Below are 27,528 nucleotides of genomic sequence, written 5' to 3' on the forward strand. Positions count from 1 at the left end.
GGAATGTATGGTAAGTACCACTGTATTGCCTTGACCATGACACTACTAGGTTCCTGTTCACATCGTATCTCACAACTACTGTATCTCAGGTGTTGTAGCTGGCACCTTTTCGGAATATAGTGATTAGCAGGGTTTCTTTAAAAACATTTTTTCTTAGGACCAAAGCAAAACATTCAAACATAAATTACAAATAAAATATGTTTCAGTAACATGAACCTTGAGAAGAAAACAGTTGAGGTAAATATATTTCTCTACGCAAAAGCTATAACAGGTTGTGTTGCACTATCTCTATACTTTCTATACTCTGTAACTTACACACATTTAACTTGTGCACATTCAGCTTTATGTAATAATAATAATAATAATAATAATAATAATAATAATAATAATGATGGGTGGAATAGAGGTGAGGCTCTGGGAAGAATTGCTTTGGCAATCCCACTCACCTTTGAACCCAGTTGGTTTTGACTAATACAATCTTTTGGCTTTAGGTGCAATCCACAGAATGTAACCCTTGTGTAAATTGCAGGTTTAGTATAATCCAAATTGTAACCTTGGTTACTATCACCTGTTTTATTTAACACAACCCCCCTTTTTTCTCTGTAACCCTAGTCTTTTTCTTATAATCATCATCAACAGACTTTTCTCAGAGGACAACTCTCCTGCCACCCACTCCCACTTTTTCAGAATTGTTACTTCTGTGAAGAGTGGATTGTAAGCTGTGGAAACCCATCTACCTCTTTGTTAATTTTTTTTTTTTTTTTGCAATGTCCAGAAATATTAGGCAATACATAAATACAGTAATATGCTCTTGTGCTACTTTCCCTTTCTGCTTCCTGGTTAATGTACAAAGCTAGAACTTTTGCATCTACCATGCATTGACGTATGTAGGTTCTAGATATGGAACTTGGTTGAATTACTGCTTTGCATGGTACACAGCAGTTGTGAATCGTTAATACTTCCCGGTACTACTTGTGTGCAACGTCAAAGACTGTTCTTGGAAATTTTGTGTAACAGCCCAGAATTCTGAATTAGTTAGATAGCATTTCAGTGATACCTAGGGAATAAAAACTTATGAGAATTTTTTCTGTTCATGTCTAGTAACTTGATTATTTTAAAATAAGCTGGTACAGACCATACTATTTGTTTATCTATCTATCTATCTATCTATTTATTTATTCATTTCATTTATATACCACCTTTATCTTCCAAGGATCTCAAGATATAGCAGTTGCTATTTCTGCTATGTGGCTTGATTTCTGAAACAGGTTTAATCTGAATAAAAGCATTTTCTGAAAGAAGGACATCTTCATTCCCTTAGTAAATACATAACAAATATTTGTCTACTTTTTCTGAGGCATTTTGGATTACTGCCATGATTACTAAATATAGTGTTATCAGAAACTTCATGTTTCCTGTTCCTGGAAACAATTAGATTCTTCACAAAACAAACACATTACTAATATTATATTATTAACAAATTATATTGTAATATTAGAATATGTCCCATGAAATAGATGGAACTGAGTGAAATAACTCCTGATGGTAGAAAAAAGGAAACATATACAAGATTTGTTTTTTTGCTTTGTTTTTAAAAATACTTTACCAAAAACACCCTTCTTTGGAAAAATATAGTAGCTTCCAATGTAGATTTTTACCATCTGCTAACAGAAAAGACTAGCATACTTCAAACCTAGTTTTGGCTTGTATGTTTTTCAGACTATCCTGTCCAAAGTAGAGCTCAAAAAATGTGCCGAAAAAGTAGACGTGAAAAGTTGTCAGTAGTCAGGGAGTCCCTGGCTCCTGTCAGCACCTTTTTGTTATTTGTTTATCACTACTGTTGTCTTTTGCCAAAAATCCAAGAGGAAGACACACAAACAGAAAGAATGCAAAAAATAGAAGCCTATTCTCAAAAGTGCAAATTGATAAGTTTTATTACAAGCCATTAATAAGCATTGTATTGTATTTTGTTCATATCACATTATTTGACTTCTATATTTTTAATCTGTACATTGTTCCTGAAGAAGGAACTGCACCCTGAAATACATTGAATTGTAATAAATCTTATTCATTGACACTTTTGAGAACAGGTTTTTCCTTTTTTTGCATTTTTTCTACCTCTTTATTTTGTCTTAGCTCAGTGAGCTGCCTATACCCAATCTTCATACCTTTTGTTTCTTTATGTTGTTTTTAAAATAATTTTGATTGTTCGTTCATTTGAAATCTGGTCCATGGAAGCAGACCAAATTATTTAAGTTAGGAGATATAACTCATATTCTTATCTTAAGGCTAAATCTTTTATTCCTTTGATGTGGAATTTTAGTTAACTTTGTGTGGAGTTGATGACTTTGGGTAAAGAGTTGATATAGGGGTAGGAATTGCAAAAGGGGTAGGAAAATGAAGGGTTCTGTATTGGTATTTACATGCAAATAGTATCTAGTTTTTAGATCTAGTGAACTCTCATGAGTGCAAAACTGTTCTAAAACCATCTCTTATTTTCTTAGGTATTCAATACTTACTCAAATGAAGACTATGATAGACGTAATGAAGAGGTTGACCCTGTGTCAGCATCAGCTGAGTATGAACTTGAGAAAAGGGTGGAGAAAATGGAGGTTTTTCCTGTGGAAATTGAAAAAGGTATGCATTTTAAACATTTATCCTGCAAAAATAACTTTTACTTTCAGGCCAAAGTGGTCAAAATGGCCTGGAATTAAGCCTTGGTGAAATTGATGGGAATTGTGAGTAGACATAGAAGACTAATGAAAGACCTTGTTAGCTGAGTTTAGGATTGCTTCTTAAATGTTTGATAAGGGCTGGAAGGCTGAAATATAAGGATTTTTGAAAATTGAATGGAGGATTATACAGTACAGGAATGCGTGCAAAAAACAGAATTCATTGGATTGTCACAGTACATCATTCTTTTTTTAAGAATGCATAAATGCACTTCTTACTTCAGTCATCATAGAATGACTTCCTGTTTATGATATATACTATATTAAGCCAATAAGGCATTTTGCACATATGACCAATAATTATTAGCTATGAATCTAATTTTAAAAATACACAGTCTTTTTCTCTTCTTTTGTAACCCATAGGTGACAGTGGTTTAGGTATCAGTATTATTGGAATGGGTGTTGGTGCAGATCAGGGACTGGAAAAGCTGGGAATCTTTGTAAAAACGATTACTGAAGGTGGAGCTGCTCAGAAAGATGGTCGGTAAGTTTCCGTTAGGAATGCTTATTCTGTTTTGCAGACATTAGTAAAACCAAGCCAGAGTAAAAGTATACAAGCTAAGTTTTATTACTTTTCAGTATCTGAATGTTTCACTGGCTCAGTTCAGGTGAAATGGGAAACCATGTTTTCCTTCTATAAGGATAGTGTGTATTAGAGAGACAGTTGCACAACACAGTAGGCCATGTAAATTCTATTTTTTCACCCATGCAGTGTTAGTGTGCAAAGGTGGATGTCTTTTTTAAATATCCTATGAGATTACAGCCCCTATATTGTGCTGAATGTCATTCTAGAAGGTTCTCCAACCCCTAGAAGCTTGCTTATTACAACTGTAACAGAAGGAAGGTGCAGATAGGATCTTACACAAGCTCTTCATTATCAAAAATGTATCACTTGGAATCGAGCAAGTGCATATTGCCTCCTTAAGATGTTCTTAACTAGTTTAAATATATATTCTCCCAGTCCCTACCTGCACTTTAAATATATACTTTCATTTTTAAAGCAAACATATTTGAGTCTGGTTTAGATCTTTAGTTTCTTTTTCCCTGTGGGAGGGGGCTCATTTGTGAGGAAAGGTGGGATATAAATAGAATTAATAATCTAACCAAAAGTTACCATTGAAAATATTCTGTAGGGTATGTTCTGTAGAACATAATGACCAGACAGGCCCTTACTCATATGCTTTTTATTGTTTTCATTCAAATGCCCTTTTATTTTAACAAATATAGTGTGGTGTGTAACACCAAATATGTTTATTCTTTGCCTTTCAGAATCCAAGTAAATGATCAAATTGTTGAAGTTGATGGTATAAGTCTTGTTGGAGTAACCCAGTTTTTTGCAGCAACTGTACTAAAAAATACAAAAGGCACAGTCAGGTATGTGTAATTTTATAAAATAAGCAGGTTTTTTTTTAGTAGTAGAGTTGAAGGGGAAATATTAAAATTATATTTGACATTGATGGTGGTTGATGGTTTCCTGTAGGTTTCTGATTGGAAGAGAAAAACCAGGAACTCAGAGTGAAGTAGCTCGACTTATAAGTGAGACATTGGAGCAGGAGAGATGTTTGTATGAGCATCAGTATGCCCATGATGATACAGAACAGGTATCAATTAAAATATAACATTGCATGTACATTGTACACCTTTCCTCTCCCGTGCCCTGCTCCCAAGTTCTTTCTCTTGGCTCATTCTGAGCCCTGTTTCCTGCTGATCTTGTTGTGTTACCTTTCCTTCTCCACTCCTCATAACTGTCCACATCATCAAGAGGCGATTCAGTCACGTTCAGCCTTACTAGTCAAATATAGTTCATACTGTGAATGGGCAACTTTGCTGACTGAATTCACTGCCATTTTTGCTTTCTATTCTTTCACCCAAGTAAACTCCCAGGGTCCCCCAAGCATTTGCTCCATCTTTGTGGGTGGTGATGTTTTGAATGTGTAGAGTAGACATTGTCACTTATCCTGAGCACCAGTAATAGAAAGAAAGATTACAATTTCTCACTGTACATGTTCAAAATATTTCAGCAAACCTTTTCCTTTCCTGGAGGATGCTGAGTGCACAACAGATGTTTAATCTATAGCCCTAGCCAGCAAGTAGCTTTCTTAAAGAGCTATTTTGAGAAATGAGAGAGATAGTGGGCCAGTATATTAACCACCAGCCTATAAAGTACAGTATTTTTCTGTGTACAAGACAATGTTTTCCCCCCAATTTTTTAGTCAAAATTGGGGGTTGTCTTATGCACAGATTTATATAGTAAGTCTTGGGTGAGCTGGTACCACGGAGAGGTGAGACGGTGTTGAGGTGAGGAGGGAGCCTGGCTGTGGCACCGTCAACTTTCTCTGGCTGAGGTGAGGCGAAGCTAGACACAGACTGGAGAGACGAGGCGAGGCTGTGCTGAGGTGTGAGGGATCGAGTGGGGAATCACCATAAAAAAACTCAACAACCTTTTGGGCGATTTCCCCGAAAAGCTGAGCAACTTTAAAATAACGATTTCTTAATTTTGGGCTCTCAAAAGTAGGGGCTGTATTATACATGGGGTTGTGTTATACACAGAAAAATACAGTGTCTTGCTTTTTGTTACCAGTTACTGTATTTTTCTCTTCGACTTCGGTGTCTGTAAGTTGGCAGCTGAGGGGGCAGGTTGCACTCCCCAGCTGACCAGATTTGGTCCCAGGGGACTCTGGTTGCTGACTTCTAATGTAAAAGCTGTAATAAAGTAATCTATGCAACTACAAGCTTTTGGATATGTTTGTACCTGAGCAGTGCCCTCCTATAATTATCAAATACAATGGAGTTCAAAACTAGTATGTGTCTTTTTTGGACAGCAAATGCAAGAAAAATGTGTAGTGTTATAAGAGAGTGGAGGAAACACTTCTCTACCTGCTTTCTCCATGTCATGAATAATTTTATACACTGCTATCATGTAGCCTCCTGCTTGGCTTTTCTCTAAACTTAAAAGCCCCAGATTCTGTAACTTATCAAATGGGCGTTTTCCCACTCCCTTGGTCATTTTGATTGTCTTTTCTTGAACCTTTTCCAACTTTACAATATGCTTTTTGAAGTGAGGCAACCAGAACTGAATCGTTTTTGAGTATTTCAAGTTGAATTGTGTATGGATTTACATAGGTTGTTATTATTATTTTAAATCCAGAAATATAGAAGTGACATTTCAAAGCCATTTTATCTTTGTTAGAAAAAGTTGTACTTATTTTCAATAATACATAATACCTTTTCAGGATGATGATTATGATGAAGATGAAGATTCTTTTGAATCACATTTACATGGAAAATCGGTGGAAGTGTTTTATCTTCCTGAAAATGAAGATATTAATTTGCCACTAGACATGGATTCTACACAGTTTCTGTTGAAGTTTAAAGAGGTATGATGCAATGATTTGCTGTCTATTAAATGGGTAATTAATTTTGGTTGGACTCCATTACATGTCCCTGTTACATGTTCTATTGTCTACAGACATTAGCATGATTCACACATTTGCCTTAGACTGCACAAATGTGCATGCTTCTGCCTTAAATCTGCTTTGCTCCTCCCTGACACTTTTTTGCTGCTGTGCTGCACTGAGCTAAGGTTTGGCTTAACATGTCATCTGAACTGGGAGTCATGGTTAAGCTCCCTCCTCCCTAACCATGAGCCTGTAACAAAGAGCAAACCTTAACCACGAGTCCTAGTTCAGGCAATTTAGCTTAGTGTGGCATGGTTGCAAAGAGGACTGGGAGCAGCAAAATGACTGCAATCAACTCTCCAGGAGCTGACACGTTAATTCAGTTTTACTTAACCAAGGTTTGGTTATAGCATCTACACTGTAATTCTAGATTTAAGGATATTTTTCTCCTTAAATCTTCTGCTGTTCCTTTATGAAAAGAATAATTTATTAGCAAATCACTTCTCCAATGGTAGATTTCACGGAAAAAGAGCAAGTTAGCAGAAATTTATCAATATATGTTAGCAATATTTTGGCAATATATTTTATCGATTACAGAACTATATCCATTCCACTGCCTGCTTGCCTGCCTTTATTTCACACCTTTTCCCCAGAAGTGAGGCTCAAGGCAGCTCACTTAAATTAAAGCAACATGGATAAACTGCAGATAGGTGAAAACATAGGGTGATATCAACTGAGCAAGTAATAATAAACATAGGTTGAAATCCGAAGAGTCTCTTGGATCCATATTGGTGCTTCTGTTTACATCCAGGAGTTTCCCTGTTTGGTTGAAGTTTTTTCCTCATCTGCACTGGGAGAGCAGTACTGAAGTCTGTTTTCACAGTTACTCTGAGTTCTGTGGGTGATGTGTTCAGTGGCCTCAAAACTTTTACGTTGAGCTTCTTCAGTGGATATTTAGATCTGAGTCTTTATCAGATAGACCTTACTAACTGTGATATAAAAAACAAAACTTGTTTTTGCATTGGCATGTGTAATATCAAGCCTTCATAATACACTTCTCCAGAGATGCTTTTTAAAAAACACAAAACTATTCAAGACCAAAAGTATAATCTTTCAGTCTCCACATGTGTGAGCTGGGGACTTGGTTGTTCTCATTTGAATTATGCTCTTTTGGTCATGCTGCAACCGTGAGAGTCTCATAAGTTAGTAGTGGATCCCTTCTTTTATTGCTATCTTGCAAAGGATAACCAGCCTGAAATGTTTTCCTTCTTAGAATTCTGTCAGTGAACAATGAAACTTGATCACTAATCTTTAAAAATATTTAATTTCAGTTCTTTTTTCCAGAAAGCTTTGACTTGAGACATTTTTATTTGCTTTCATATTTTATGTTAGATATTTGGTAAAAAGTATGTTAGCATTACATTCCTGAACCAGCTATAGTTGGAAATGAGTGGTTGACTCACAAATAGGAATACATACACCAGCAAACTCATCCAATAAGCACAGTGTGATCAACATAAATATTACGTTGCAGATAAATAGATCTCAGTTGCTTCATAGATCCTTATGTTTAGAGATACTCTGAACTTAGCAGTAGAAACTGCAGTATAGAATTACTGTGTTTAAGGACTTAATGATCTTACAAAAAAAAAAAAAACCTTTCATTATACCCATTGTGACAAGTTTTTTATTATTATCCTTTTGTAGCTACAGTTGAAGCATGCAGTTACGACAGCTGAAGTTAACCAACTTAAGGAAAAGGTACAGTTTTAATATATAATGATATATGAAAATTGTTTTGGTTTGTATGTGGATATGCTGAGGACAGCTATGGTGAAACCAAACTTTAATCAAAAGCAAGTAAGCTCATTATTTAAAAAAAATATTTATGATGATTGATGAAGGATGTTGGCCCTTGTATATTTTTCCCCTTTCTCTTGGTATTTTTGTTTTAAATATAAATATGATATGTTTATTAAATTATTCCATGTAATAATGCTTTGGAAACAAAAGCAAGCTCAGAACTATCCAGGTAGAAATGGCAACTGTATTGGAGGAAGATTGCATTACAGTGGTGCCCCGCAAGACAAACGCCTCGCAAGATGGAAAACCCGCTAGACGAAAGGGTTTTCCGTTTTGGAGGCGCTTCGCAAAACAAATTTCCCTATGGGGTTGCTTCGCAAGACGGAAAAATCTTGCAAGTCCCCGCGGGTTTTTTTCGCTCCCCCCCCCTTTTCCTAAGCCGCTTAACAGTTGATCCGCTGATAAGCTGTTTAACAGCTGATCGCTAAAAGCCGCTAGACCGCTAATAGCGCTAATCCGCTAAGCTGTCAATGGGCTTGCTTCGCAAGACGAAAAAACCGCTAGACGAAAGGGAATCGCGGAACGGATTCTTTTCATCTTGCGAGGTACCACTGTAGCTCTTGCTCTGTGCACGCCAGTTTTTATTTCCAACACACCTTTGTCTGCTGCCTATTCTCATTTTGTAAAGAGAACAACCTCATTTCCCTTCATCATCTATAGTGCCAGGCTTGAGAATTACATGGTGCAGTCTGATTTCTTACCTCCTGCTACAGAAGGGAAAATTCTACCAGGTGCACTGTAAAAATGTTGGTATGTTGTCTATATGCTGAAAGTTTTATTAAGATGGAGAATTGCAACATTTGTTGATAAGGAAAGTGCACGCACGCACACACGTGCGCATGCGCGTGCACACACACACACACACAAATAAATTGAATGTTAGCATAAAAAACTGTACCAGGTGTGGATTTTTCAATCACTGCAGAACTGTGTTGGGAAAATATCTGACAGGCAAAGTAAATTCATTCTATGTAAATTTCAACAACATAGGAGTCTTTGATCTGTCAATATTATTCTTACATTATCATTTTAGTAGCAGAGTGGCAATGACTTGTCGCTCAGAGTGAACTATGGCTACTGAATGAATGAAATTTATTATTACGGTCACAGACCAGTTCCGGCTGTGGCTACTCTCTTTCCTTCTATCTAAACTACAGTATGAAAAGTAAATCTCACGCTGCACTGGGACAACTGCTTACATGGCAGGGAGAAAACAGGAACCTCTGCAAAAGCACCTATGAAACTCGTAAATGTTACTCAAGCCTTGGATCTGACAACGCCACTGCCAATTTCATTTATTTAAAGCCTTTTAATTCCACCCTTCAACCAAAAAAAGCCCCCAAATTCCGATGCAGATACGGATTGAATGTAAATGTATACTGCAGCTTCAATGACTTGTATGAAACTCTCAAAATATTGCTAGCAATAAGCTGTCTGATGGTGTAGGCCTTTAGAAATGAGTTTGTTTCTGAAGGTGGGATAGCATATTTGTCTTCCATACTGACAGGAGCAGTCTGAATCTTAGAAGTTAGGTTCCTCATTTATTTGGGATGTGGCCAGAAATAAAAAATAAAATGAGAATATGTTGTAAAATGAATAATCCTGAACAGATTTTGTCCAGAAGGACTTCTATGAATCTACAGCAATATTAGCTGTTTCAGTGATATGCAAGTCAGTAGCTTTTTGCTGCTGTTGTTTTATTTTCATTGCTGCACATAGCTGTCAACTTTTTCCTTTTGTTGCGAGGAATCCTATTTGGAATAAGGGAATTTCCCTTAAAAAAAGGGAAACGTTGACAGCTATGTTGCTGCATTAGAACTGACTTATTCTTTTTAAAGACTCATAAATGATTGTGAAGAGTTACATAGCTAATACCTAATACTGATGAATTGTTTTTTTAAAGTTAAAAGCATCAGAAGCTGAAAAGATTGAATGGGAGTTAACTAAATCCCAGCTACAGGAAACTTTAAGTGAGAACAAAGAAAAAATAAAGAAGTTGGAGACCTATTGGTTAGAAGCGCAAAGTTTATGCAAAACAGTAAATGAACATCTTAAAGAAACTCAGGAACAATATGATGCCCTGGAGAAAAAATACAACAAGGCCAAGAAATTACTCAAAGAGTATCAGCAAAAGTGAGTTCACTGTCATTTTCTTTCAATTAATCTCATACAAGACATTCCTTGTCATTTCTTGCATGTACTATAAGTTATGCATAATGTCGGTGGTTTACTTTGGATGATGCAGAAAAATCTAAGAGAGTTTGATTTCAGTACTGAAAACACTCTGAAACATAGAAAGCATAAATAGAGGGAAGTTATCTAAGTTGATGCCACAAAGGGAAAATGCATCCTTTACAACATCTATCTCATCATCTGACAGATACTCCATGTAGTTTCTACAGAATATTTAAAAACAAAGTCGCAATACTTTGATAGTGTATCCTTTGCTATTATCTTGGAGGGGCTTTGAGAGACTTTTTGAGGCACCTCTAATAAACACAGCAGAGAGGTAAATTGGCTAGGATTCAGAGTATGTAACTCTAAAGGTAAATTTTAAGTAAAAACAAATAAAGAACTTTTAAAGGAACCAGGAGGTCACATGGAACATCTGCTAAGCAACAGAATTAACATTTAAAACAGGGTGGCAGGTGGGAGTAGAATAGAAAACCACAACACATTTTCTCCTTAGACTGGTTAGTCAAATCCTGGAACAGGGTCACCTGTATGTGCATTCAGAGGCATGCAAGAAAATTAAATCCATCAGGCTGCTTACAATGTGGAATGGGTTTTGGTCTTAAGGAAAAATGGAACTGGTTAGGTTAATAAAAAACAATGAGATTACTTGGAAATGTATTTTGCTGGTAAGAACAGGCCATCTTGGTAAGCGGGAGAGGACAGTGGCAGTAGAAAGAGTAGATGTGGGGCAGGAAGGGAGTGAGTGGGAGAACAAAGAACAAGCAGAAAGAAAGAGGACAAGAAGCTGTGCAATTTCATGGAGATGTTGGTGTTCACTAGTTGTATATAACAACCAGAATAATACTGTGTAAGAGATGAGATTGTAAAAGTAGAAGACTTAACAATATACTGGTAGTTATTTTTAGTTTTTCAATACACGTTGATAACTAGCTCAACATGATAACTAGCTCAACTAGCTCCTTCTAAATTGCATAATGTGACTGTTTCTTTCCCCTTCCAGAGAAGTAGAACTCATGAAAAAAGAAGAGGATCATACAAAAATTATTGGAGAGAGAGACCAGGAGCATGTAAATCAGCTGAAAATATTGCAGGAGAAGGTTAGGCAAAGATGACTTAGTAATTACTGGCTTTAAATATGTTAAAAACTGCTTTATTGATTTTTAAATTGCATTGTAACATTTTCAGATTTCAGAGCTTGAAGATAAATTAAAAATATATGAGAGACTCCCATTTATGTTTGGAAATAGCAGTTTATTAGAAACTACAACTCCAAGTCCTGAACAACTTACAGAAAACCTTGAAGTAAAAGATGATGTTCAGGAATTTGAGTCTTCAATAGAGAAATTGGATTTTTCTGGTAAGTAAAAGTAGAAATTCAGCAGCATTTATTTCTTTGATTTCTTAAATATGTGGTATATGTTGTTGCTATCAATTTTACAGTGGAAGATGTCAATCTTGATAGTAAGTAGAACTGTTAGTCCCTAGGTGAAGCTTCAGTCTGATGAAGCAGGAATAATACTGATTCCCTTTGTATATAAATAGGGCTATTTCAGGGCTTAAAACCTTTACTGCACTTTTACTGCATCAGTGGGAACCTCTAACCCTGAAAACCTTGGATACTTTCCCTGTATTGTTTGATTCCAGCCTGTGTTCGAAACTCCCATTGTTCTAGGCGCATTTTGTGACAGGGAATTTCATTAGCACGAGTAGTTCCTGAGCTCTGGGCACAGTACTGCACCAAAGATTTCAGATTAAAACTGCGGAGTTGAAGGAAAGGAGGACCGTTTTCTGCCTCCCCACTTCCAACTACTCTATGAAGACTGGAGAAGATACCCTCTTAAGAATATTAGGGTGGGTGGGGAGGGGAAGGACTACACTATGTGAAAAATGAGCATAATATTTTAGCTGCAGTTTATTCCTTTTCAGCTTTGTATTCTTGCTATTAAAAAAGTGCACCTAGACCAGGGGTCAGCAAACTTTCAAGAGGGAGCCGGTCCACTGTCCCTCGACCTTGTGGGGGGCCGGACCACCCTCTCCCGAAAGCACCCCACCGCCGCCACTCACACCGCAGCTGCCGACACCGCCTTGTCTTCGGCAGTGTCGTCATTGTCCTCTGCCTTGGCTAGGGGTCCGTGGGGCACAGAGCCCAGGCTGCTGGCCTGGGCGGCGAAGGCAGCCTCCCTGCCATTGCCTTTTCCTCCCGCTCAGCTCTTGGCCATACTCAGCAGGAAGGAAGGGGCATCGCCCAGAGGTGTACATGGCTTTGGATTGGCTGCAGGAGCTTCTGCAGCCAATCTGAAGCTGTGCCAGTGTCGCCACCCGCCCAGAGGCGTCCACGGCTTCGGATTGGCTGCAGGAGCTTCCTGCAGCCAATCCGAAGCCGTGCCAGTGTCGCAGAAGTCAGTCCCCATGCGACAAGGTCTCTGCTCTGCGCTGGTTTAATACGGGGGCTGACTTGCAGCAGGGTCTGAAAGGTTCATGAGCCAGATTAACGAGCCCGGTGCAATGTTGATTTTAAATCACGTGGGCATAGGAAAACATTTCACCTGACAGAATGGTGACTTCAGATGATTGCTGTGAAATGGCTCACAGGGTTTGGGGGAGGTCACAATTTAGCCTGCTGGCATCAAAAGGTTCACCACAACTGTATTGCTGAGTCTAGTTGTCTTCAGAAAGAGTCCTTTCTAAGGAATATGTCTTTTTTAAAAAATGAAACACGTTTCCTCTTTCTAAGGGGAAAACTTGCTTGTAGCTGCTCCAACAGAAAGTGCAATGGTCATCTTAAAAGTCAATCTAAATCTGACCAGGGCAGATCCTTACCTGGAGTTAAGTGATAGGACCACTGGGATATGCATCTCCCAACATCCTGTAATAAAGATCTCCTGATATCCTTACTCATGGTATGCACAGAAGTTGCATACATGAGAAGAACACATATATTTTGTATCCTCAGTAAGTAGGGATAAGTAGGGATGTAGTATTAGACAACTGTTAAACAACCTGTAAAAGGTGCACAGTACAAGCAAAATTTTTAAGTTCTTCAATATGTTCTTTAATACGATCCACTTTGAATTGCCATCTGTTTGCTAATTCAGCAAGGTATGGTCCTGACTGTTGTGTACTAACAAAGAACTTAACAAACAACTTATAAAAGGGCATTTTATTGAACCAGCTGCGCTACTGAAAAGGGTGTGCAAGCTTTGGAGTCTGAATTCTGTGTTTCCATTCAATTTATAGAGAGTCAGATTACTTAAGACATTGAATGCAAGCTTATAAAAGAGCACTGGCTAATTTTGTTAGGGAGGGAATGGGGAGACAGAGGTTCTGTTGCTGGAATATCATTTTTAAGGTAACTTTGTTTGGTTTTGTTTACAGATTTTGATACTTTTGTTGGGGACACACCAAGGTTAGACACCAGTGCACATAAAGCAAAAGCCCAGCTTGCCTTGAAAGTGAAACGTCAGCCACCTTCTCGGTCAAAGCTGAAAGCATCTCTTGGGGCTGGACAGAAGGAAATAAACTTGCTGGTACAGTATTCACTTTATTGATTCCCCTCCAGATATAATTTAACTTTGTTTAAATGCACTCACTGATGAGATGTAATTTTATCATTTACCCAACACTCCGCTGTACCACCTTTCCGCTCTTAATAAGATGTCCTGCTATGAGCTGGGTTTTTGCTGCACATTTCAGTAAATCTCTCTTCCTGCTGCCACCACAACAAATTTATCTGAAAACTCCACCCCTAACATAGCCAAGTATGAGGCATGCAGTTTAATACAAATAATATATTAAATAAAAAAGTAATGGTTGTATGATTACTTGAAGTACATAAGCATTTGGTACCTTGCACTTAGGCAATTATTAAAACTTTAAATTTAAAAACTTTTATTTCTTACATTTTTAGGATGTGGATGATAATGATGATGATAATACAGAGGAAATAATCCAGAGCAGATCTTCAGAAGTGACAGAGAAGATCATTTCATCACATCAGCAGAGTGATGTAGATCAAAGAGATGAGAAGCATGAGCATGCTGAAAGCACTGACAGTTTATTAGAATCAAGTCCATCAACTTCCTTGCACTCTTCTCCAGTATATAAACCAAACACAGAAAATAGTCCTGAAGCAACTCGGCCAGCTTCCAATGATGATACAACTCCAAATTCTCCTTCAGGATGCAGCAGAAATGTCAAGCATAGAGACTCAAAAGGCAAAGGAAGAGTGAACAAAGGTAATTTAAAATTCCTTGCGTTTAAAAATTTTAAGTCCTGAAAAACTGTTGATACACACAGTGTGGTTCTTGCCTCCTGCTATTAAAAGTTAAACAATTACTGTTTACCCATTCTTGTGCATTATGTCTCTAATGTAAGCAACACTGTAAATTTAATATAATTTTTAATCTTCTATTTAAATGTAAGAAATTGCACAATCTGTATGCTTCAGTCATTTGATGTCACCTTGCAAAAGCAAAGAGAACAATATATTGTAAAATGTTTGTCAGCACAATACAGTTTCTGTTGTGCTTATCTATAGAAGAGGCTTTGCTTTCTTTTAAGTTAGGAAGTATATCAGTGTTAGACTTCTTATGTCATTATTTTATTTTACACAGATGACAAGCGAAGTGAAGAAAAGACTGAATCAAGTGAAGGTGCCTCTGCGGGCAAGTCCAAAAGGCGTTTCCCAGATTTTGGGTACGACGTGCATGTTTTTAAATGATAGAATGTTTGTTAAAAGTTCCTGTAACTGAACTGCAGTTTTATTATGTGTCAAAAACTAATTTGATGCTAATCTGCATAACTGGCAGCTGGGAATAATTGTGTGCGTGATTGTATCAAAATTGAAAATGACACTGGTTTGAAGAATACGCGTAAGTGGAAATAACCGCGCTTCAAACTTCCTTGTTCCTCTGGCATCTCAAAGCTTTAATAATTTGCTTCATGCCCTAAGGGTCCTTCAGTGCTTGAGTGACTGATCTTTGGGAATGGCTTTGCCTCAGTCTGCAATCTTAAACACACTTTAATAAGAAATAAATTTAATTTGGGATAGGCACCTTTAGGATAAGACCATACACATTCAGATAAATAAAGAACGTTGTTCTGTTGCATTATGACAAAATATAAAGGTTATATCTTTTATGGTAGGGCTTTTATGTTTAAAATTTGAGATAATAAATCGAGCTAAATTGCAGTTGGTTCTGTATGAGACCAGCAAGTTACTTTTAAAGTGGAATGCTTTTATTGTTGTTTAACTTTGTGCATCTTTAGAGAAGGATGCTCAGGTTCCCCTCTGTCAGAGTTGAGGGTAAAATTACAGTGTATGTCCATAGCTCAAAACTGAAATAATGATTCATGTGTAGTGACAACTTCACTCTGGAGAAGTCTGGAAATCGTTCCTTTGAATCCCTCTCCTTCGAAACCCAAGACATGAACTCTGGCACATAACAGCAGCCACCATTGTAGCACAGAGCAAAGAAGGCACAGATGGGATGGGATGTAAAGTTGTGGGTGTTCAAGACAATTCTTGTTTTGGGGGAGAGACCATATATATCAACAGCTAAGGATGCACCTATGCGTCTTGAGTTATATTTCCTAGGTTATATGATGATGGGTTGCTTCTTTTTTCCTTCAGTGTATATTCTCATAATGGAATATTACAAAATATTTGTTAAAACAAAAAAAAAAATCCTTCCAGTAGCACCTTAAAGACCAACTAAGTTAGTTCTTGGTATGAGCTTTCGTGTGCATGCACGAAATAACAAATATTTGTTATAATTGATTGCACTGTGAAATACATTTGAAATGTGAACCATATTTCTATTTATAATTGACAATTGGGCTGGTTCAAAGATAGTGGGTCATTTCAGTTTAATTTGATTGCTTGTGGTCAATTGGGGATTGATCTACTTGTTCTCTCATTTACCCCACTTCCCATTACTATACTTGACTAGTGTGAATTGACAATTGTGTGAAACCTATTGATTTATTTTGCAGTATGCCACAGATATATTGGGACAGATCTGACTTAGCTAATTTGTGTGTTTTATTAAACTACTTTCTTTAATTTCAGGGGCCTAAGAAAATCTGGTGGTAAAGGGAAGAAGCAAGAAAAAGAAAATGCAAGGAGTTCGCTAGACAGCCGGTACTTAGAGAAGCATTTTCTGTTCTTAACTATGCATTCCAATGAATTGTGCAATTTAAACAGTCATCTGAATGAATATACATCATTCTCAATTTTATATCGCGTGCATTGTTAGAATGTTGAACCTCAGTTTCAGTCTTTTTGAAAAGGGAAAGTATTCAAAGGCAATCAGATTTACTTTTAAAGTGTTTCATAGCTGGTAACATACTAGTGCCCAGTTTGCAAAAAGATAGCATAGCAGGAAAGCTACTTCTGAAATATTTTATACATAGTCATTTAGACCTACTAGTCTGAATAACATTAAATTGCTTTAAACTGTGTGGTGTATAATGTGTTGTTGTGTACTGATGATGAAAATATGACTCTTATGTCATATCTATTTCACATCGTATGGATTATATGTACAATAGATTGTCAAAGCTCATACATGAAAAATTACATTCTTTCAGGGGCTCTCGAGAATTGCTGGAGGACTCTGTCAACAACTTATCAGCGTCAGATTCAGATTCCCCTATCCCAACTTGTATGCCTTTCTCCTGGTTTGGAGACAGCCATAAAGAGCATAGTTCTAGTAGCACCCTCAGCTTTTCTCAGGGTGGGCATGATGTTGCATTGGAACAGAGCCAGGAGAAGAACAGAAACAAGGTAAATGGTGTTTATTTGTATATACTTTGCACATTTAGATTTGATTAATGTTGCTCAGGAGTTAAATGCTGTGACAAGTATCGTAAAAACGAAACGTGCAAGTTGTTCACCTTAGGAAATAATATGTTATATATAACTACTGATAGTGCTGACTTATTTTCTCCAGCTTTCCCAATTATGATAAGGCTAGCCTATTAAGAACAATGGATTGCAATCCAAGCATGCCCTCCCATGAACATAAGGGCTTATTCTGTTCACAGAAAGAATTCTGAACCAAAGGAGCCTTCCACTGGAGGAAATGGTGTGGTGGAAATTCCCTTGTTAAAGAGTTCATCATCATGTTGCTTTCTGAAAAATCTAAAGGCTTTACTGTACACAGATGAAAATAGAAAATCTGCACATTAAAAGACAATGGTTATGGCAAGGCTGTCTGCAGTCACATAATGCTTTTTTCTACTTTGTTTTTGCCACCCATTAAATGTGCATGTTGTTGCATGCTTGATCCTTTCTATATGGTAATAACTTTGACAAAACAAATGTGCTACTCTTCCCATAGTTTTCTTTCGTTTTGTGGACTCCATATTTGTTTCAGTTTGTTAAATTAATCTACATGTGCATTTCAAGCCATCAGCATCTCATTTTGTATGTTTTGGTCTTGGAAAAGATTTCTAAACCTCGGAAGTGTGTACAATCTATGCCAGCAGAAGTTTAACCAACATAAAATACCTTAAGTGTTTTTATGCCTGATTGTGTCCACATAGATTCAATGGTTGAACGGTTTACTCACATCAGCTTGTGAGTTGTCAGATAGGTGAGACAGTGTGATTGTGACTTTAGTTCTTCCCATGCAGGGAAGTGACTCAGGTTGCAATCTTATGCACACTTACCTGGGAGTAAGTTCTGTTGAACTCATCATGCTTACTTCTGACCAGAGGTGGGGAACGTTTTTCATTTCTATGGCCACATTCCTTTGTGAGGAACCTTCTGGATGTCTTATGCCAATGGTGGGTGTGGCCCCAGGGAGAGAGAGGCCTGCAGGGCTGAATTTAGCTCCTCTGTCTGACATTCCCCATTCCTGATGTATAGGGTTGTACTGCCAGTCATTTAAAACAAAATGCATGGTGTCTTTGTCCAGAATTGTCATGCTACAGTTGTAGGTCTGTCTTTAGAACGTTCTGATTCTGTATCTCTAGGCTTTTCAGTTCAACCCAGGGTTGATAACTTGCAACTGCAGTGAGCACAGTAGTGCTTAACTACACTTGAATGTATATAGCTTAAAAAGCACCTTTCTGTGCTTGAGTCTATATCTTTTTGTACTGTTATGAGAGAGTGGTTCATTGTTTTCTGTTTGCATAGATAAGTCTTGCCTGTTATTGCAGACCTCAAAAGCTATGTAAGAATTGTCACCACATGGTACCTATGATAAATACCAGTGATACATTCAGTTTTATTAAAGTCAGGTTTGTTGTGCTGTGGTTCTCGGAGTGGGAAATGCATGTTTCTAAAGAAATAGGGCCAGGTAGGAAGGATTGCACTTCCCTGATCTAATGAAGGTTAAAGTTTGAAGAAGCATTAAAATATAGGAAGCTATAAAGGCTTTGTGCCCACAATTACTTCCTCCTTCCATAGCTTGTTTCATATGCACTACTAAAATAAGGTAACAGACACACCTCAATTCATGTGAGCCCTTTGTTCCCCAGGAAATCTCCTGCCTTCTATTTTGTTGGACTTTGTTACCCTTGTATTTTTGTGCCTTTGAGTGAAGGAAACTAACTACACCAGCTATAGGGCAGGCACAGCAGTGGAGTGTATGCCTGCGCTACCTGTGGCAGGTTGCAGAACATGCCCTCCAGTGTGCCAGAGTACAAGGTTGGAGAGAGGTGGGGAGCTCCTGCCTATTCTCTTCCTGCTTTCCGCTGCTGGGTTAGGCCCAACCTGGCAGCAGAGCTGCTATGGTCAAGAATTGGCTGAGGAGAGGGGGAGGCAGCTTTGCCGCCCTCTATCTCCCTGCTGTCTGCCACCGGGTCAAGCCTGACCCAGTGGCTGAGGCGGAGCTACTGCAGCCTGGCGCAAGGCGCCTTGCCGCCTAGGAGGGTGGACAGCAGCTTTACCGCTGCCTCTCCTCCTCTCTGCCGATAGGTCAGACCTGACCCGGTGACAGACCCACTGTGGCCAGGCATGCCTTGCTGCAGCCGGGCAGTGCTGCTCTCCACTGCCGCGTCAGAAGTGACCCGGTGGCAGAGCTGTTGCCACCAGGCACAAGGTATGCCGCAGCCAAGGAGGTGGGCAGCAGCGCTTCCGCCCACTCACCTGCTCTCCTCCCCAGGTCAGGCCTAATCCAGGGGACAGAACTGTAACAGGCACTAACGCTACAGCCAAGGCTCAGTTCCTTCTGGCGCAGAGCCAGGCTCTGATGAAGGAGCTGTCGGGGTGCCTTTTTGGGCCCCCTCTCAAAATTGCATCCGGGGCCATTGCACCAATGCTACGCCTCTGGGCAGGCATAGTTTTCTCGCTTCTTGTGGTCTTGTTGGGAGTGGGATGGTTTTGAATCCAAGGCCTCCTTGATCCATCACAGGGTGGCCCTATTCTTTTCCTAACACCATTGGCCTCCAGTAGATCTTCAGGATCCAGTGGTCCCCCTATCTGGGGATTTAGGATTGCTCTCTAAGGGGCATAATTACTACTAAAATACCCGGTCCTCCAATTTTCTTGTTCCATCTTTGCCTCCATGAAATCCCATAGCCATAACCATACATATGTGTAACAGACAGCTGGCAAGATAGAAATACATGTTACTGTTGATTTTGGTGCTTCATTCCAGCCACCCCTCAGCCTGTGTTATTTTGGACTAGCTATTATCCCCTCCCATATGAGACAGGAACAGGACTCAGCCAATGCCTGTTGGGCTGTTGAATACTATTACTTAATGCATTTATATCCTGCCTTTCTCCCAAATTGGGATTCAGGGCGGCGAGTATCTGAGAGGGTGGCAGATTAACGAAGCCTGCTTTAGGGGAGGGGGAGTCAGCAAGGGTGCAGCAGGCAAGTGTCAGTCCTGGGGGGGGGGGGCTCAGCATCTGCTTGACCATTGTGGGTGCTGATGTAGGGCCTGCTTGCTCTAAATGGGGCAGGTGGTGCAAGGACAGTAGCAAAAAGAAAAGTTACCATGGCAGGAAGCCATACTGCTTCCAGTTTTTCTTACTATGCCTGCAACTTGAAAGGAGGGATGGAACATTTGGAAGCAGAGTCATTTGTGCTCCTCAAGACCAGGAGCTGCCCATGGTGCAGGTCTTGGTTCCAGTCTCTGATAATCAGAAAACTAAGGTCAAAGTGTAATCCCTCCCTAGCCCCCATTAAGGGAATGAATTTACGACTAACTCTATTCATTCCTGACTAACCCTATGTGTTGAAAATAGCTACCAGAACTCCCTGAATATTTCTGTAGATCCGATGATGAGCCCAATATGTGTGTATTGTGAATTGGGAGAGAGTCATGATGAATGTAGATAAGCTTAGTTCAGAGTTACTGGAAATAAATGATTAGTTATTTTTACTTTTTTAAAAATAAGACACTGTGCCTCCTTGTGATTTATTGTTCCAAGGGGGAAGTTAACAACACATTATTTTCACTTGTTTGCAGAGTAGAATTGTCATAGATGATTCATACGATAGCAAGTCAAGTTGTGATCTGTCAGGGTTAGTGACAGAACCAAATCTTTCAGGGCGTTCACACACTTTAACCTTCTCTTCAAACGAGGTGAGTTTCAGTGTGTCTGTGTATTGTTGATATCACAGTTCAGACTATATTATGCAATTTAAGTTTGTCTCTAATGAAAAAAGTAGGTTATCATCATTGCACCTTAATATTTTTATAAGCCCACATTGAAAAATGTACCTAGGAGATAAAAAGTATTTTGCTTGTTATCAGTTTTGGATTCGATATTTTATCACACTGAGCTACTTTGCATGTAACTGAAGCCAAACCAGGACTGAATGTGCATCTGCTCTGCTCTTGCATTGCAAGAAAAAAAAAACTTTAATTACATTCCTAACATTATAAGACAGCTAATTGATTAATAGTACCATCAGCGAATGCAGTTTGCTTTCTATGCTTCTGCTGTTTGTGTGAATGGCATGCATTAGTACTTCTAACAGAATACACATTGTCTTCCTCATTTCAGTCTTTTGGCTGTAGAGCTTAATTCTTGCTGCGTTATTTTTGAAATATTTTTAGACCATTAGAAAGCCAAACATTTTTTGAATTTCCTAAATTGGATCTTTCAATACTTTGCAGACTTCAGTGAGGAAGGTTTTGTGGTGCCAGCTAAGTTCAGCCTTCAGTATGGAGTTTCATAGCTCCTCATGTAGCATCTGGGCATTTAGCCCTATAGGTACTCTACTCTTATGAATAGCTTTTCCTTTAACAGTTTTGTGTCTATACACTATGTTGACCTTTCACTTCTCTTTCAAATTACTCCGTAATTCAGTTTAGATGGATACTGTTCCTTGCGACTCTCTTCCAGTTGTCTTGAGGATTTTGCACTCTCAGCACAGTAGGGCCAGATTTCATTCTTCATTTTCTCTCTCTGCATCAACTGGGACTTTCAGAGGCTGACCTTTACTTGATTTCTAGAAATGGAACTTGCATATCTCTACAAGGAAGGATGGAGATAGCGTCCTTTCAGTAACACAAGTTAATGTTTTTGAGTAAATATTAGATACTTGCTCGTGCTAAACATTTTAATGTAACAAAAGGAGTAGTTTATTCACATTTTTAAAAATATGCCTTTACAAGAGTAGCTGACAAGCCTGGCATTGTGAAACAGACTCGGAAGAAGTATTCTGTGTTCACGGACGTCACTTGCTAATTCCTTGTTTTTATATTATAACTTGGAAAGTTATTTTGCTTTTAAATTTGAACAACAAGTGGCTCTTGCATTCGTGATCCCTGCTGCTTTCAGGTGGTCCTTGCATCTACATTGAAAGTAAAAGAAATGCTAAAGAGCTGAGGTGGGGAGGCTGTGTGAAGTTTGCATGCTGTAGCAAAGAGTAGTTCCCTTTCCAGTTAAATTTCTCAAATTTAACTGAAAAAGTGCCTTGCATTTTTAGCACTGTAAGGTGCTATGATGGAAACTTGTAAGAAACCTGTTTGCCCCCATATGCATGCATAGTTTGATCTAGAGCAATGCAGCAGTTAGTTCATAAACCATTGCTATCATCTAAAGAAATAAGCAGTAAACCAATAAAAAAATGAGCTGCAAGTACAATAACAAAAGTAGGGATCACATACTACATTTTTACAAGCATATAGAAAGCAACCTTGAGTTAGTGGTGCAAATGCCATTGCTAAATTTTAACAAAAAAAAATGTATTATCAGTACTTCATTTTTTTAAAGTTCAATGAAGATGCATAATCAGCATGGTTAGTCTTTAAGTATTGTGATCCTTTTCTTTTCGGCACAGGATGAAATAATGAGTTTTTAGTAGTTGTCTTGAGTAAGAAAGAAAAACTTCCTCTTCAACCAAAGACTGTATGATAGCTTTAGAAAAATTGAAAAATAGTTTTTGTTTCTAGCCTTGGTAGGTCAGAAGTATGTCCTTTGTCCCCTTAGCTACAGACTCCTAATAAAAGTTGGGGAACCAAAGAAACCGTGGCACTCATGTACAAAATGAATATACAGTAATACATAATAGTTTTGTATTTTTCCGCTAATGACACATCTAGATGGAGGTGGTATTTTAAGTGATAAGTTGTAAAAACTGACTCACTATCTCCATAAAATGAATTCAGCAATAGAGATCTACCCCACCGGATAAAAAGTGTTTTGTTCCCTTCTCTCTAGCATGTAGTGTTCACTCTGATGTGGACTTTCACCAGCAGTTCATTTGCTTTGGCCTAGTTTCCATTTCAAGGGCATTTGTGATGTATGTACGGAAACAGTATAATATAGGTGGACTTTATGTGACACAAACAGAGAGATTGGTACGCAACCAAGTTTTACTTAAAGCAGACTCATTGAAATAAATGAACATGACTAAGTGAGGGCCATTAATTTATGTAGATCTACTCTGAGTAAAACTTACCACCTAGAGTGCTGCACCTAGAAGACCAGAAACTGTATGATCCTTTACAATAATTTAAAACTCTCTTTTGGACATTCGATCAGTGAAACCATAAAACGAGTGAATTTGAGAATACCTGTAAGTTATCGAGCAAGGTCTGAAAATCCTATATCTCACGAACCTGGACATTTACACTTGGTTCAGCGAGTCCACTGTTCATAAAGGTATTTACAATGAGCGATCTTTAAATTACTGTGCATTGATATATGTGTTCAGGCACTTTGCACTATGGGAATTAAATAATAAAACAAACTGACATATTGGAGGGGAGACCAGCTATGCACTCAACAATTCAAAGTCTTGAATGTTTATATTTTAAATATATATATATCTCAGAAATGCAGTATTTTTTTATTTTTAAAAGCAGTAAGTTAAATTACTATGTACCTAAGTAAAAGCTGATTTGTTTTGTTAGACTTCCGATGATGAACCATCAACTACAGGGAAACAAAACCAGTGGCACAGTCGGCCCATTTCTGAATGGACAACGCAACAGGTGTGCCATTGGCTAATGGGAATGAATATGGAGCAGTACATTGCGGAATTCACAGCCAAGTGTATAGATGGACAGCAGTTAATGCTGCTTGACAGTGACAAGTTGAAGGTAAGCTTGTATACCTGCTGTCTTATGCCAAGCCAAAACTATGCACTGAAAATCTGAACACTTAACAATATAAGTACAAAAAGGTAAAGGACCCCCGACGGTTAAGTCCAGTTGCAGACGACTCTGGGGTTGCGGTGCTCATCTCACTTTACAGGCCGAGGGAGCTGGCATTTGTCCACAGACAGTTTTTCCGGGTCATGTGGCCAGCATGACTAAGCTGCTTCTGGCGAAACCAGAGCAGCACACAGAAACACCGTTTACCTTCCCACTGGAGTGGTACCTATTTATCTACTTGCACTTTGATGTGCTTTCAAACTGCTAGGTTGCTGGGAACTGCAGGAGCTGGGACCGAGCAACGGGAGCTCACCCCATCATGGGAATTCGAACCGCCAACCTTCTGATTGGCACGCCCAAGAGGCTTAGTGGTTTAGGCCACAGCACCACCCACATCCCTAATTAAGTCCTTAATACCATGTCCCTAATATACTTATAAGTACAGTATAGTGTTATGTTATGTGTTGATAATTTAGGGGTTGGCTTCCTTCAATTCCTTGTTACATAAAATAGATTCATTTTAATGGGTGTTTTTGTTGTTGAATTTGGACACACATTTTTAACGTATCCTAAGTTAATGCATTAAGCTTTGATTATATGAAATGTTAGTATGTTAAAAAGTAGTCAAAAAGGTTTTCTGGGCTTATCAGATGTTGCCATCTGCTGATAAAAAACTATACTGCACCATGCTAACAGAATGTTACTAGCTTCTCATATGCTATGGTAGCACATCTGTTTGGCCTTCCTTTAGGGACCTCACAGCAGTCCCATAAAGTAATGTAACCCTATTTGAGTATTTGAAACATTGTATTTCTTTAGACCCTAACTATAGGGTGCTACTCTATTGGGACACGGGTGGTGTTGTGGTCCAAACCACTGAGTTTCTTGGGCTTGCTGGTCGGAAGGTCGGTAGTTTGAATCCATGCGATGGAGTGAGTTCCCATTGCTTTGTCCCAGCTTCTGCCAACTTAGCAGTTCCAAAAACATACCAGTGCAAGTAGATAAATAGGTACCACTGCCGCAAGAAGGCAAACAGTGTTTATGTGTGTGCTCTGGCACTTGTCATGGTCCTCCATGCGCCAGAAGTGGTTTAGTCCTGCTGGCCACATGACCTGTAAAGCTGTCTATGGACAAACACCAGCTCCCTCAGCCTGAAAAGCAACATGAGCGCTGCACCCCATAGTCACCTTTGACTGGACTTAACCGTCCAGGGGTTCTTTTTTATAGGGTGCTACCATAAGGTTGAGGGACGCGGGTGGTGCCGTGGTGTAAACCACTGAGCCTTGGGCTTGCCGATCGGAAGGTTGGCTGTTCGAATCCCTGCGACGGGGTGAGCTCCCATTGTTTTGTCTCAGTTCCTGCCAACCTAGCAGTTCATGGCTATTGAAGCATTCCCTTCATCTTTTGAAGCCCCATGAATTGTTGTTGAACAGTCCAGTTCACACTAATCTTTACTCGCATGATCATGGATATACTCATGAAGACATTTTATGACTGTTAGTGAATATGAGGGAAATGTGTGGATTCACCCCTTAAGGTTGGTTCTTCCAACTATGTATTTAGGAGTCAAGGAAATTTAAGTATTTCACATTAAGCTGTCCCAGGTTTGTACTACTTGCAAACCATTCTTGTCTGCGCTAAGATGCTTTTTGTTCTGACTACGACATCTTTCTTCAGCTTGTTTAAATCATTTGTATTCCTTCATTAGATTTGCTGAATTTCATAGTTTGCAAAAATATTTAGTTTGGATGTTGTTTTCATTGTAATGATAATTAATGGTTGTGAGTACTGCTGAAAATGTTTTTTTTAAGGAAAAAACAACAACCCAAAACTCATGCAATAACAATGCGCATTGTTTATGCTGCAAATATTTCTACTTTGTAGAATATAATAAAATGTGTTTTTTTCTATGAAAGGCCCTGGGAGTATCCAGTCAAAATGACCGATCAACAATAAAGAAGAAAATTAAAGATATTAAGAAAGCACAAGAGAAGCTGGAGAAACAGAAAGAGAAGTTTCAAAAGAAAGAGAAAGAAGTCCGGAGAACTGGCAGAGTGGTGGCCACCGTAGAATCAAGCTGCTAAAATTCTTTAAAATATCCTATGCAACTACTTAATCTGGTGTAGTCACAAGGGCTAGTGGAACTATGCCAAGGTAATATTTCAATATCTTTATTTTTATCAGACTCCCTTCAGCTTGAAGAAGTGTCACAATTGTATATTACTGTATAATTATGAATGGGGGAGGTGGGAAGTGATAGCTTTTACAATATAGTTTTTTTAATCTCCCATTTCTACAGTCCTTCCCTGTTTATATGATTCATCAAATGAAATATTTTCCATTTTTTAAATTTAGATTGTTAACTTGTACTAATGAACAGTAAATTAACTTTGCATTAAGTAATGTGTATATATGTATTACTTATTCTAGGTCCCTGAAGTGTCTATCAGAAGTATATACAGTTTTGAGGAATAGGATGTGAACATAAATTGCAGTATAATGTTGGGTGGTATCTGGTATAGAGAGACAGTATCAGGTCATTATGTTCTGTTGAAGAGAAGTTTGTTGCCACTAGTGTTGTATAGAGGAAAAATTAAGTTTAAAAAATAATAGAAAATTAATTTAATCGTATTTTGACTTAATGATGTGTTTAAAATCCTGTATTTTCCAGAGTTCATTTTAAATTCAAAATGTATTGTAGTAATATAATTCATGACTTGCATCTTGGCTTTCTTATTTTAGAAAATAAGATAACACTAAGTTTCTAAGCTGAGTATGTTGAAGCAGGATTTCAAAGTTTATTGATCAATTTTATACACTTTTGTATGGACTATGGGGTTTTATAATCCATGTAAGATCAAATTGTAATACATGCATTACACTTTCCTACTCAAGATACCGAGGACCAAAAATATATTTTTACTAAACTTTCAATGCTATTGGTCTTCCTAGTACCAGAATGGGAATAGCCGGAGGAGGTATGAATTGAAGCACTGGGTTTCTGCAGTGTGTATAATTACGCTGTAGACTACAAGATGTCTTCCTGTTCATGAGTTGCATTTGTTTTCCAGAACAGTGTCAAACACAATTGCCATGTGCTGTTGGGTAACACATAATCTGTTGTAGGAAAAAATACACTACATTGGAGTGGCACTTTTGAGAAATGAAATAAATTTCATTCAAAAAAGAACTTGTATTTTGAAATTCTTACTATTATGACTTACATGTGCATGAATTAGTAACATGCTCCCATCTAATGAAATGATTATTTTGTAAGAAAACATTGAAAACTGCCAATTGTAAATCAAGTCTACAGTAAATGAAATGCACATTTTGAGCATTTTCAAAATAAAAGTTTTAAGATTTTAATGGCATAGTACTATTATCTTGGATTCAAGAAACCAAGAATAGGAGAAAATGTGTATTGGTATTATTGCATGAATAAGAGACAGGGTTTTAGTCATCCAGGTTTGACTCAGAGTAGACCTGCTGGAATTAATGAACCCAAGTTCATCATGTCTTATTTCCGTGGGCTTACTTGGGAGTATAACTAACATTGGATACAAGCGGGCTAGAGTATTGAGAACTTGTGCAATGAAAAAATGTCTCTAGATTGGGAGTCACTTTCCTCCCAGTGCTGTTTCCATCACGTAACTCTGGAAGTGTATACTTGATTCTGACCAAATTAAGCCTCCTAGGAAGTTTTTACTCTAGGCTTAGTTTGCTCAGAACTGAGTATACACTTCCAAAGTTAATGCTAAATACAGTACC

General features: G+C 38.3%; 1 protein-coding gene across 2 annotated transcripts in view; it reads left to right on the forward strand.

The window, feature by feature from the left end:
* Positions 1-26,947, forward strand: part of LOC309365319 (neurabin-1-like) — a 38,296-nt gene extending 11,349 nt beyond the window's left edge. The window contains exons 3-19 of one of the 2 annotated variants that reach the window (XM_081903501.1): positions 2,505-2,637; positions 3,096-3,216; positions 4,002-4,106; positions 4,213-4,333; positions 5,966-6,109; positions 7,838-7,891; positions 9,897-10,126; positions 11,190-11,286; positions 11,375-11,546; positions 13,565-13,716; positions 14,097-14,424; positions 14,803-14,884; positions 16,260-16,331; positions 16,781-16,976; positions 20,617-20,733; positions 23,515-23,703; positions 25,674-26,947. In XM_081903501.1, coding sequence (XP_081759627.1) covers positions 2,505-2,637; positions 3,096-3,216; positions 4,002-4,106; positions 4,213-4,333; positions 5,966-6,109; positions 7,838-7,891; positions 9,897-10,126; positions 11,190-11,286; positions 11,375-11,546; positions 13,565-13,716; positions 14,097-14,424; positions 14,803-14,884; positions 16,260-16,331; positions 16,781-16,976; positions 20,617-20,733; positions 23,515-23,703; positions 25,674-25,841 — 2,481 coding nt within the window. In that variant the 3' untranslated portion in view covers positions 25,842-26,947. The remainder of the gene's footprint in view (positions 1-2,504; positions 2,638-3,095; positions 3,217-4,001; positions 4,107-4,212; positions 4,334-5,965; positions 6,110-7,837; positions 7,892-9,896; positions 10,127-11,189; positions 11,287-11,374; positions 11,547-13,564; positions 13,717-14,096; positions 14,425-14,802; positions 14,885-16,259; positions 16,332-16,780; positions 16,977-20,616; positions 20,734-23,514; positions 23,704-25,673) is intronic. The other variant, XM_081903502.1, reaches the window with a different exon arrangement.
* Positions 26,948-27,528: the final 581 nt, after the last annotated feature.

This window comes from Podarcis melisellensis (genome assembly GCF_964234715.1).
Source record: "Podarcis melisellensis genome assembly, chromosome: 1".
Classification (NCBI taxonomy): Eukaryota; Metazoa; Chordata; class Lepidosauria; order Squamata; family Lacertidae; genus Podarcis; species Podarcis melisellensis.